At 42.4% G+C, this 13,498-nt stretch overlaps 1 protein-coding gene across 1 annotated transcript in view; it reads left to right on the plus strand.

The window, feature by feature from the left end:
* Nek10 (NIMA related kinase 10) overlaps positions 1–13,498 on the plus strand; it is a 180,826-nt gene that overhangs the window by 9,210 nt on the left and 158,118 nt on the right. The window contains exons 2-5 of the mRNA XM_051140001.1: positions 1,040–1,150; positions 1,398–1,458; positions 6,408–6,538; positions 8,055–8,153. Coding sequence (XP_050995958.1) covers positions 1,077–1,150; positions 1,398–1,458; positions 6,408–6,538; positions 8,055–8,153 — 365 coding nt within the window. The 5' untranslated portion in view covers positions 1,040–1,076. The remainder of the gene's footprint in view (positions 1–1,039; positions 1,151–1,397; positions 1,459–6,407; positions 6,539–8,054; positions 8,154–13,498) is intronic.

Consider the following 13,498-nt stretch of genomic DNA (forward strand, 5'->3'; position numbering starts at 1 on the left):
CTCTTGAGTGGGGAGGAGTAAGATTGAAAATAACACTAGGAAAAATAACCATGGTAATACTAGAACACTGAATTCAGAGTGTTGAAATGTCTATTGAGCTGTGTTTCCAGGCAGGCTACCACCCTGCCAGATACTCCGGTAAGCTTATGGCCTGACCTTATGACTGCTGTCAACGTGTATTGTTCAGATATCAGCTTTCACACTTTAAGAATTCTGGAAGGGAGTTAGAAAGATGACTCTGTGCTTCAGAACACTTACTGCCCTTGCAAAGGACTCTTAATCATGTAACTTCAGTTTCAGGATATATGAAGCCTTCTGCCTTCCACCTCCCCCAAGCACTGACACACATGTGGTGCACACAAATTCAGGATCTTTAACCAGAAAAAAGTAATTCTGGAAGCTGAGCATGGTCTCACACGTCTGTAATCCCGGCTGGCAAGGGAGATGCAGTAGAGTTGCCATGAGTTCCAGCCAGCCTGCTCTAAATAATGAGTTTCAGGACACTCAGGGATACCTAGTGGGACCTTATCTTTAACAAAACACAAAATGAAAAACATCATAGTGAAATCTGGCAACATCTTGACCCTGACTTGTGAATGGGTTTAGCATTCTCTGAGAATCTTGGGGACATGGCCCAGAATGAGAGAGGACTCCTGTAAATATATAGTATGTAGTTAAAAATGGTTATGAAGACAGACAACTGAGGTTGTATAAAATTACTGACAAGTGAGCTCCAACTGTTTGTTAATAGACATATTTTATAAAACCCACAGAGTGCTTTTTACTGACATACAGAATGATTCTTATGAAAAATCGATCACAATACTTAAGTCAAGCCCATGACAGAAAATATAAGCTGAAGGCATGGCCTAAAGCAACCCAAGGAAGACCCATTGGAGGTTAATAGTCAATAGCATTCATTTTAATGCTTGCAATTATTAATTTTTACATGTTTGAATAGACATCATGGATGAATTTTGTCTATTTTAACTGAGTTAAGCATAACCCAACTAAAACTTGTTTCCATTTACTTTGCAAGGAATGCAATGTTAATTCTGAGGCATTGATGTTTTACAATGCCTGATCAAGACACAAAGGTGAAAAGCACAGAGAAACCAGCTGATAAGAAGCAGCAAGGGACCTCCACCAGGTAACTGAGTGTACTCATCCACTTGGCAGCAGTGTTGAGTGGGGTCAGTGCTTCCTTGAGAAATTGTCTCCTGGATTGTGGTGTTTACTCAAACACTGAGCCCTTTCTAGAGGTTGGAATGAAATGGTTCACAGGCATGCCCATATTTACAGAGGCAGGCTTCCAAGTGGCCGTACTATCAGTAGTAACAAGACTTTGCTCCCTTGGATCCTTCTGTAGATTAACACTGTGCTCTTCTTTCTTTTAGGGACTATTCAGATCTTAAACGACTTCGGTGCCTTCTGAACGTTCAGTCAAGCAAACAGCAGGTAGTATTTCCAATGGATGTGGCCTGTGAATAGAGACCACGTGTTTCTGAAAGGGTCCGTTTCACATCCTTGTGTACACTCTCTTCATTTGTTCATAGTTTTCTTTGCTTTCTCTGCCTGCTTCTTTCACCTGGGTCAGGATCTGCCAAGACTTGGCATCTGCAGCCTTGTTGTCTCTCTGCTTGTCGCCATGTATTCTAACCAGCAGAACTGGAAGTCTTCAGTCTTTAAACAGCCAGTTGTCATCAAATGCCAGTATTTACCTTGCCGAGCTTCAGGGAAATTCATTCTCCAATGCACAATTTACCACATCTTCCTCCTCTCTGTACCCAAGTCTGTATCCTTGTCTTTCACAGAGTACACCCCAAATGCTTCTCACATTGCAACCCACCAAAGGGGAGATGAGTTTTTGGCTATTTGTGATAGCATTTTTTATGCTTTTATCAGTCAAGGAAAGAAGAGAACTCTTAGTTTATCTCTAAATTTGACTTCTTCGTTTTGCTTCTAGAAGACTTTGGAAAGTCCTGAGAGTTGGGGTTGTTGACTGGGGATTTGGGAAACAACCTAACAGCCCTAAGAACAGCAGTAGACACATATGCAGTGCTGTTGACTGCTCAGTAGCAGCGATGGCCTTGGATCCTGCTCTGCAGCCTCCACACTCTCCAATATTATACTTTTAAAGTTGTTTAACAGTGCATGAAGTTGGTAATGCCACTATCTTATGCCATCTAAACTCTCCAGAGATCCATAGCATTGTTATCTATTTATTTTAGAGAATGATTCCCTCAAGATGGAGGGCAAATAGGACAGTTCCTCCTTAGGGAATAGATACTCACTATGTGCTGATGCCTTGGCTGCACTCTCACCCTTCTTATATTTGCATCATCCACTTTCACAGATGGAAAAGCTGCAGGACGGAGTCTGCTCGTGGAATACAATTTCATATTTAGACATCTCCAGCTTGTACTGTGTGGCGTCGCTGTGGAGATGCCTTTCAATAAGCTGGGAAATTAACTTACAGTTAGAAGTACTTGAACCAGTCAAAATGTCCTCATAATAGCTTCCTCTGGGTCATTCATGCTACAAGATCCCTGAGGTCTCCTCTTACCCACCTGCTTATTCCAGAAGTTACCTTTCCTCTGTTCTGTCTTAGATCACTTTCTCCTCCTCCACACGTCCTCCAGTGTAGCCACAACACCCAAAGCTACTGCTTCTTGCTTTTTCTCCTAGAATTCTTTCCTGTGAGTGTTGTCATGTTCCTCAGGCTCAAATCAGCTGTTCCTCCTCCACACACCACTGGCTTTCCCGACTGGAGAGTTCCTTCTCCTTAGTAGCAGCTTTCTATATTGCCTGGGGAAGTCTTGTGGTCTCGCTGCCTGGTGAAAAGATGCTTTCATTGCCAGCAACCTTGACTTTGCTTCTGATTCACCATTTTATCTATCTCACACCTTTGAGGTTACTTTTTCTTAAGTTGAACTGTGACCTGGAAATTGAGCTGGGAACTGTGACCATGAGCATGAGCAACCCTGGCTGGGCAAAGAAATGCCTACAGTGTTTCTGGGTTTGGCTTGGCCCTACAATGTCAAAGTTCATATGGTCTAGGTCTATTACCACTTGATTCAACTTAGTTTAATGTTTTCTTCTTCTTCTTCTTCTTCTTCTTCTTCTTCTTCTTCTTCTTCTTCTTCTTCTTCTTCTTTTTTTTTTCTTCTCTTTTTGTCTTTGTCTTCTTCTTCTTTTCTTCTCTTCTTCTTCTTCTTCTTCTTCTTCTTCTTCTTCTTCTTCTTCTTCTTCTTCTTCTTCTTCTTCTTCTTCTTCTTCTTCTCCTTCTCGTTCTCGTTCTCCTTCTCCTCCCTCTCCCTCTCCCTCTCTGTCTCCCTCTCCCTCTCCTCCTTCTCTTTCTCCTCCTCCTCCTTCTTCTTCCCAACCTGGAATTCTTTCTCAATCATTTGTCTGACAAGTTCATATCTTTTTTCATTAACTGTTCACACACAAGTAATGTATATTTAAAATGCTTGCATCACTTAGACAGCAGAGAGCTGTAAGAGGACATGCAGTGACTGGCCTCACTTGGAGGATGGTTCCTCAGCTTCTCAAACTCTCTGCCCAATTCTGTGGTGAAGGTTCCCTTCATGTTTCATCCTGAAAACAAAAGTTACTACTCCTTTCCTAAAGCAGTGTAGATGTGCATGAGAGACTGAGGCTTCTAGAAGGACAGCTCAGGAATTCCTTCTTGTTCTGCTTATACCAGGAAGAATGCAAGGAACATATAAAGATATACAACGTATGGAAGTTTATCAGAAATTAAAACCAGGGCCAAACATAATATAGGAAACAAGGACTGGGAGAGGCAGAGCAAGGACCCCAACAACAGGTGCAGACAGGCTCACACTTGCTCAATGGTCCATTTGAGGAGGGGTACCTGTGAGTCAGGCACACTCATCAGAATTCTGCTGCTGTTGAAGGCTGATTGGATTTTTAACAAATGCATATGTTGTTTAACAAACTGTGATGACCAGTTACTAGGAGTTCCAGGGGAGGGGGAGAGGGAATGCACATTGTGGGTTTGGGCAGAGTTGCTAAGAAGTGAGTGTCCATCCTCTGGTTCTCCAAGGAAGTCAGGCTGCACACCCCATTGTTGTGTTGTGGCCTTGTCCCTCTGCTCACTGCCCTGACTACCTTGCAGTCCTGCTGTCTGACAGACCTTGGTCCACTGCCACTGTCTTCCCTTTACTTCTGCCATAACTAGCCCTGGGCACTAACTTTGCAGAAGGGTTCTCAAGCTTGTGTAGTGGTTTCGGGTTCCTCTGTCCTGCACTACAGACTCCTTGGTCACTCCACAGGCAGGACTTGTCACCACATTTGGTGGACCAGGTGTCTTCTGTTGATGTGTGGACTGGGTGAAGTCATCACAAGTGGTTTGCTGGATGAACAGGTTGGCTGAGGGCAAAGTGAGCATTCATCTGACAGCTGCACATTTGAATAGATGCTGTAGGTTGGTTTCGTGATGTACTAAGAACCTAAGTATAGGCAGGTGTGATTCTGCCTTCAGGGTGCCTGAATCCAGGGAGATGGCTGATGTGTAGGTCTGACAATACACCTGACTGGTAAGTGCAGTGAGCAAGGTCTACTGTATTAGGAAGGCCTGAGAAGGCTCTAACCTGTGCCCTGGCCTGGAATCAAGAGCTATGGGCTCCTCTGACACAGTGAACCTGGGGCATTATGCAGGAGGGTGGCAGGGGTTAGGGGAACTCCTGGAGGTTCTGAACTGAGGCTGCTTTAATCTGAAGGAGCTGGTGGTATCAAGGATTTTCTTATTAAAGAGCTGGTCTTTGCAGATACAGCTAGCAAGTACAGATTGCCACTGTGTCTCGATGAGTTGATTCTTAGCACTGTCTGTTGACCTGTACATGATGTGGGTTGCCAACAGCTGAACAGCATCCCGACCCTCCTTTTCCTTTGAGTGGCTTAGACAAACTTGCCATGTTCTTCCTACCTTCTTTCTTGCAGACAATATTCTAGGAGTTTTGTCAATGCCAAAGGGACTTGAAATTCTAGGCCTAGAGAACCTACTTCTTGTGTGTGTGTGCATGTATGTGTGTGTGTGTGTGTGTGTGCCTGTGTGTGTTATGATAGTTTTTACCTAACAGAAAATGAACTTGTTGCTGTAATTTCATGTCTAATGCCTTTTGGATCACACACTTATATTTGGAAATCCCCTAATCTGTAATGGCAAGCTTATTTACCTAGAAAATTTATGGTAGTGATTGTAAGACTCAAAAATGTTATCTAAAAGCAGTTAGAATTGTTCCTGTATATAACAGGTGTTATATAAATAGTGACTCACTTAAGTCTCATAACCTAGAGTTACACACTATTATTATCACTTGTATTGTAATGACCTGGAAACCAGTGTACACAGAGATTAAATACATTCTCCAAGGTCACAGTGCCAGCTAATGGTGGATTAAACCCAGAGAATCTGATATCTCATCACTAAGCATTGCCTGCTTGCATTCTTTTGGTCACTTGCTCGCAAGGGGTGTAGATTGAGTGACTGAACTGATACACAAAGGTAGTTTTATGGGATGGAATGTTTAGCGTCATTATTTTGAAAATTTCACTGTGGCTGGAAGATAAAGAAACATCTTGGAGGGCTAGCTCTTAGACAATATGTAATAATTGTAGGACGTATTTCATTCACATTTTGGTAAAGGGGCATTTTTACCGTGTTAGGCTAAATTTCAAATGGTACCCCCCCAAAATTTTAAGGTTGTCTCAACCATAGCAGCCATTCGTGTGTGTGTGTGTGTGTGTGTGTGTGTATGTGTGTGTGTGTGAGAATCCTGATGGCTTATGGAACTGGCAGGTTGATGTTGTAAATAGCAACGGTCACATCCTAGGTCTTCGAAATATGTCTGTTTTATTACAGTAAACTCAGACATTTGAAATCGGTGTCTTAAGTATCATTGTTCAAGTTGAGCAATAGTGATGGGTTCTTGCCTGTTGTTGTTGCTGAGGCCTTGGTGAGCAATGTGTACACTGCTGAATGCAGACAGAGGGCCAATCTGTTCTCTTCAGAAACTCCCCAGCTTCAGATCCAGAGTACACAAGAGACTTCACAACTCTTTGCCGGCTAGGCTCAACCCCAAGCTAGACCCCTAGCATGAGTTTAAGTGCCCAGGAGACATCACAGAGATTCTTGCCTATGTCAATGTGCGACAGATTGACCATACAGGACAGTGAGTCGTGGCATGTGACATCATCTATGATGAAAAGAGCCCAAGCTAAGGAGGAAACATTTACAAAGCTGTCGTCTCAATTATTGCTCTAGTGGGGAAACACTCATAACCTTGGCCTTCCCGCCATCTGTCCCATCATGTGACTTGTCTTATAATGTGTTGAATGAACCATTAATGATCATGAACTCTCTGTTTCTATTTCTGTAGCTTCCGGCCATTAACTTTGACAGTGCCCAAAAAAACATAACCAAGTCTGAGTCTGCCATCAAGGCAGGGGGACACAGGGCCCGTGGTCAGTGGCATGAGTCCACAGAAGCAGTTGAACTTGAAAATTTTAGGTAAGAAATCTCCCTTGCTGATAGCAGCCTACTCACGTTTACTTATTTAAATGTATCACAGATGTGAAAAATTGAAGTCCGGATAGTCTTAGTTTAGTAATTTTACTTAATATGTGAAGTATTTCTGGGTTTTGGTGAGGGGAACCCCAAGTAATAGCCTGAATAGACAGGCATAGGAGGACCTGTCTTTGGAACTCGGAACACCTTGCAGATGTGACATCAGCAGTTGTCCACTGAGGAAAAGGCTCCATGATGTTGACCTGAGTAGGTCAACCTCAAGCTTGGTCTTAGGTTTTGCTGCATCTCCATCTTTCTTGTGATGAAAGGCATAAAGGAATCTGTTCACATCTGTGAACAGATGTGATGGCTAAATAGGATGTTAGTTGGGTTGGCAATATGGCTCAGTGGGCAAAGGGGCTTGCCATCAAACTTTACAGTCTGAGTTCGATCCCTGGGTCTCACACAGTGGAAGGCAAGAACTTACTTCTATCCTATACATAGGCACACATAGAAATGCACACACACACACACATATAAATAAATATAATAATTTTTTTAAAAAGATGATAGTAAGTAAAAATACAAGTTTCTCAACTGCATAGATAGTGTCTTGGCTTTAACCACAGAGTATTGGTTTATGTTTCTTTCTGTTGCTGGGTAGATCTTCTAGAAGCATACATTCTTGTGGGCCACTCCCTTTCTGGGAGCTGGTTCTCAGTGTTACAGTGTATTCAGGTCATTTTCCAGTAAGTGCCTTGTAAACAATGAATGGCATGAAATATCAACATGAATATTCTAGGATGATCTTGTACTTGTTTGGCTTACATTGTTTCTCTGGCATTTTATGAACTTAAACGGTTTCAGAAAAGTCATCTGACATTTCATGGGTCCATATTTTTAACTTGTAAAAACTAAAAATGTCTCATTACTTATTCAATTTACTAGTGATCTTATATAAGAAACTGTTAACAGCCCTTACCTGACCTCCTTTGGTTGAATGGTATATAGAAGTCCATAAGGGCAGATGTTCACATGACACATGTCATAGAGCTTAACTTTAAGGTGATGTTCATGTAGTTTTATTATGTTTGGCCTTGATCTTAAATGTAGCTAGTGTGTGTGTGTGTGTGTGTGTGTGTGTGTGTGTGTGTATGTGTGTGTGTGTTAAATCTCATGTGTCACAGTGCACATGTGGAATTCATAGGACAACTTTGTGTAGTTAGTCCTCTGCGTCTACATTTATGTGGGTCCAAGAGTACACCTGAGGTTGCCAGGCTTTCTCAGTAAGCTCCTTTCCTGGCTGAGCCTTCTTGTCTCCTCTTAGGGTAATGCTTATTATCAACTTTACCAGTGAGTCCCTGTTTAACAGTTGTTGCATGCCCTTATTATATGGTGACCTTAAGACTACCAATATTTTGTCTCAATGTACATGGCCTTTGTTTTCATTGGTAATTTGGCTAGCCCAATAATGTTTTTTATTAATTGTTTTTATCTTTTGTCTTTTTTTCCATCTTAGTATAAACTACAAGAATGAGAGAAATTTCAGCAAACACCCCCAGAACCAGTTATTTCAGGAGATTTTTATGGCTCTGGTGAGAAACAGACTGAGATGTAGGTAAGGCTGTGACCAAAAGACAGACCTCGACCCAAGAATGATTCATGTGTTTCATGGATCCTGTATGGAGAATGTGCTTTGAAACAGCATACAAGTAGAGCACAGTGTGATTGCAACATTTAGGAATATGAATATTGAAGTATTTATGATTACATATGTATAAAATATATTCACATTTATGGCTTATTTTTTCTTTAATTGCTATTACATATAAGTGTGTGTGTGTGTGTGTGTGTGTGTGAAGCACTAAATACACAATAACTACAAAAAATGAAACCATAATTTTGAAAGAGAGAAAGGGCAGGTATGGTAGTACATGGTCCCTTTTTTCTTCAGCAAAAAATTACCCATATTCCAATACAAGAGGAAATATAAATGTTTATAATTTACAGTCAGACAACTAAAAGACTGGATGAGACTGGTGGGCAGGAACTTTGGACATTGGCCCAGTTCTGCTTGTAGACAATTTATACATACTCAAATATAAATTTCACCTTGAGAGTACAATGAATTTGGGAATTGGATTTGGCTGTAGAACATGGCTGCTACTTCACGTTATGTCTGCCCAGTTTCCAGTGTTGTTTCTCTTCCCCTTCACACTCCCAGTTCTGTTCTTGTCCAATGCACACATGCAGACACCTCCTCTCTGGGTTCTTTTCCTAAGACTGACCTGTGGTTATTCCCTGGTGTGCAGCTAGACTACCGAATGCAGAGTCAGCTAGGTAAGCCTGCCAGTCTTTCACCGTAGTTTTGAGTGGAAGTACTCCCGGGACCTGAGGTCACGGTGCGGGCTGCTCTGGATGTGTGTCTATGTCCTCATTGTCCACTCTCTTTCTGTCCTATCATCATTTATCTGTAGTAGAGTATGGCATTAGACATACAGTCATGACATTTCAGTCTCATCAAGTTGTCAAGTGGTTGGTGCTGGGAGGTAGCTGTTGTCACAGAATTGATAGATCCTTTGGTAAGTGACCAGCCATATTGCTCTCGGGCACCTGCTTCCTGTTGGTCTATGTTTCACTGCTAGATAGATGGCTCTATGTGACAATGGGGTATGATTAGCTTGTGAAATGAACTTGCACGTGCAGGACTTCATGAAGTTTTTTGAACTAGTAGAATTGGATGCACAAAGCTGTGCTAGGATTGCGACACTGACAACTGAAGAAGATGACAAGATGGGACTGTAAGAGTTGTATTTGGAGTATTAAAGGTTGAGGAAACTGGGAGAGGTGACAAGTCATTCTAATGTATTTACAAAAAGGAATCTTTTTATGCTCTGAAAGCCAAAATGAGCTGAAGTATGTCAGGTCATGTAATATGGCAATTTTCCGTAGAGAATTTCTGTCAAAAATATTAGAATGCATTCTGTGTTTGGTATGCTTCCTGAATCTGGTATTATTTAAAGTGAGTTCATTTAGCTGGCCTTGTTCTCGTATCATTATGCTAGAAACAGTTCTTCTTTGTCTGTGACTACTGTGGAGGTGAACAGAATACAGATACGCGGGTTTTAGTTAGAAGATGCCTATCCAACTCATTTAATAGGACTATTTGTCCAAAAACATCACTAATGTTCCCCAAATAGATAAGTTACCATCCTTACTATTATTTTACAAAAAAATTCCCCAAGTATTTGCCACAACTTTGAAACACTTTGAAAACAAAACAGTAGCATATTTTTATGGAGGTACACTTAAGCTATATACCAGAGAGAACTTTGGATACTTGAAGATATCTGGCGAACTCATGATTATCTTTATTTTTCATTTAAACTTTTACGTTTTGAGAATTTTATACATGAGTACTATATCATTCGCACACTTTCCTCATCCCCAACTCTTTTCATGTCCTTTTCACAGGTCCTTTTCTATACTCCCTTGAAGTTCATGCCCATACTTCTATGATTATTATTGTCACACACACACACACACACACACACACACACACATATACATACATGCACACACATGTGTGCTGTACCCTACTTGGACTATTTAATGTTGCTCTTTTACATGTGTTTAGGGCTAACCACTTGGGATTGGATGACCTTATCAGAGATTTGTCCCTGATGAAGACTAACTCTCCCTCTCTTATTAGAAATTGAATTTTAAACAATAAAGTCTATAAAACGATAATAATAATAATAATAATAATAATAATAATAATAATAATAATAGTAGTAGTGATGATGATGATGATGATGATGATGATGATGATGATGATGAAATTGTTATAAAAACTATCAACAGAATGTGTTGGATTCTCCTAGCTAAGAACATTGATTCTGTATTTTGGTTAACAAGTTGAAACTAGCACACAACTCATGATGCACAGGCCAATTTTCCTTTTGATGCCCTGGTCCTCTGTGTGGGCATGTAGGCTCATCACAGAGTGTAAAGACCAGATGTGAGAATGCAGTGAGGATATCTTTATGGTGTAAGCTCTTGAAACATATGGAGTTGGCAGACATGTCTGTGGTATGGTATTGCCTTAACAGCCTGTAAAGAAGTCTGTAGTTTTCCTCTGGGTTGTGGCGTGAAGTCTGTAGCTGGAGTAGACTTTGCCTCAGGGTGTCAGGCTTATGGATTTCTGTACTCAGAATGTTTAATGACCAATTATTCTCAAGAATCCTTTACTCCTTCTTGGCCTCTTTCATTCGCCCTGTGGTTCTGGTGACTGAAACAGGACTGCACATGCTGAGTATTGTTCGGTTGCTAATCCACACACCCTGTTGCTGTTATCACTGCATCCCTGTGCTCGAGAGGGTCAGAGTGAATTTCCCATTCCTCTCTTACTTCTGCCACACTGCTGGCCGACCTGAAGCATGGCACCCTACTTCTCTGTGGGCTCATCTTGTTCGGACTCCGCATGTAGCCTGCACCAGACCTCCTTATTCTCGTGGCCCTGGGGTTCTCCTCTTCCTTTGTATTCACTAGTCTCCTTGTCTTTTATCCCCAACTCTAGTCATTGAAGTTGGTTTTTATTGTCATTATCTTGGAACAAATACACAGCTCTTACTTATTTTATACTACTAGGAATGGACCCCAAAGGCTTTATACAGGATAGGTAAGTGCTCTATGCTGAGTTACATTACATCTCTAGCCTTGGCTTGGTGAATTATGTACTTGGTAAGTACATATGAATATGTAACCCAGGCTGGGCTTAAATTCATCATCCTTCTGTCTCAATTTCCCAAGATGCTGGTGTGCAGCATTGTACTCAGCACTCTTACATGGTTGGTTCTCGTAAAAATGTTAAAGTTTATCCTACACTTTAATGTTCTCTCTCTCTCTGTCTTTCTGTCTCTCTGTCTCTCTCCCTCTTTCTCTGTCTCTGTGTCTCTGTCTCTGTCTCTCTCTCTTTCTCACACACACACACATAACACACACACATACACACATGCACACATACATACAAGTATACACATGAATGCATGCCCATACATGCATGTTCATATACACACCTGCACACATGCACAAGAGTCACAACAATTAAAGAGATGGAGTGGAATCTAAGAAAGCCCAGCTGGTGCTATCGGTTAGATGAGAGGGCTGAGAATTAAAGAGGGTTCAGGCAGATTCTGGGCTGCCACTCTTGTCCTGTGCCTTGCTCGGTCCCTGATTTAGGTCTTTGTTTCATAGCATACTTTTAATGGAGGAGTTACAGTCAATAACGTGTCCCGGTCAAGGCGATTCTGTATGAGGAAGAGTGATAAACTTAATTAGGCAGCAGGGTAAGGCACGGTGGTGTGTTCTCTCTGCTGTGCGCTGTGGCTTCTCATCCTGGAGAAGCTTGACAGACAGAAAGCTGAATTGCTCTGCCTTCCCAGAGAAGGACTGCTTGTCCTTGGCCTGCACATCAGCACCCGTAGCAGCCGTAACCTGGCTGGGATCATATCTGCGCATGGCAGATGTGTTTACAGTCTCTACATGAGCTACTGAGAGGCAGGCAATGAGTCACAGTCATGTCCCAGGAGCCACTTTCACAGCTAAAGTTCATCTCTCTCCCCTTCCTCCCCTGGTCCTTCCTCCCATCTTTCCCTTCCCTCCCATCTGCTCCTGCTCCTCTCTCCCCTTTCCAGGGTCTCACTCTGTAGCTCAGGCTAGCCTTGAGCTCCTGATCCTGCCTCAGCCTTCTAACTGCTATGGCAAGACTTTTGGTTTTTCTCTCAACCCATGAGAAAGTTTCAGCTTTAGTCTCCGCTGCCTCCCCAGTTAGCCCAGGCTGCTGGCATTCCTGGCCCCACAAGGTTGTAGTAGCTTCTCTGGGCTTTTGGCTTTACTGGTGTAGTTTTCCTTTGCTCTGTTCTCAACATCGTTTCTGGAAGGATCCTTTCAAAATCTCAGTCAGCTCATGTAAGTCCTTTTCTTAAAGCCTTTTAGTACCTTCCTAGATTAAAAACTCCCAAAGACCCTATTCCTATTATGCAAGTCCTCAAGATCTGCTTGCTGCCCTCTGTCTGTTTTCTCACTCTGCTCTTTTCTACTTAAACCCCAGGGCCCAAGCTGCAGACTTTTCTGCTCTTCTGGCACAAGCTTGTGCAAAGCTCTGCCTTCAGCTCAGGCCATGCAAATCTTACCCAGAGAGCCTCCCCTGGCCATCCCAAAATAGCACTCTGCCCTATTGAACCTGGTCCTGGATGTTCTTGGCCGTCACCACTTGACACATGTGAATCTCTAAAGTCTGGGCTTCTGGTTCATGCGTTTCTAAAGGGGCCTAGTTGAGCACAGGCCCAGGCCCAGAGCTTGCCTCTGCTGTACTCTGAGCTCACTCAGAAGCAGGCTGATGGAGCACGATGATGAAAATGTGGGAGCACTGTGTGGTGTCCATCAATTAAAAGAAAAGACACAAGTCTTCTATACGTCTTGGCCAGAGTGCCCCAGCCCCCGGGTGGTTTTCTTCCTGAGACCTAGTGACACAGGCGACGCAGGATGAGCAAAGAACATTGAGAACTGACAGGAGTGGGTGGGGATCCTGGACAGTGGCATCCTCGCATATGTTTTAGTTTTGGTTAAGTTTTATAAAAATAGATATGACTTTTACTTTTTTCATTTATCCAGAAAAAAAAGAGAGGCGTGCTAAGAGCTTGAATATTTATTTTGGAGGGTGGGTTTTGCTTTTGGTGTGTGTTAAGGAAAGCGGTACTACAGCATGACAAGTGTTCATTCTGACCCGAAGCATGCTACAGGCAGGTCTGGGCAATAGCCTTTCCAGATAGACATCCATGTGTTCTCAGCTAATGGCTGCCTGTCATTTAGAGCACTCATATCACGTATGGGTTTCTTCCTCTGAAAGAAAGAGAAGCTCCACCTGCCTTCTCTCTTTTCAAACATTGTATGTGCAGTGAC

The sequence above is a fragment of the Acomys russatus genome, chromosome 3 (assembly GCF_903995435.1).
Source record: "Acomys russatus chromosome 3, mAcoRus1.1, whole genome shotgun sequence".
Classification (NCBI taxonomy): domain Eukaryota; kingdom Metazoa; phylum Chordata; class Mammalia; order Rodentia; family Muridae; genus Acomys; species Acomys russatus.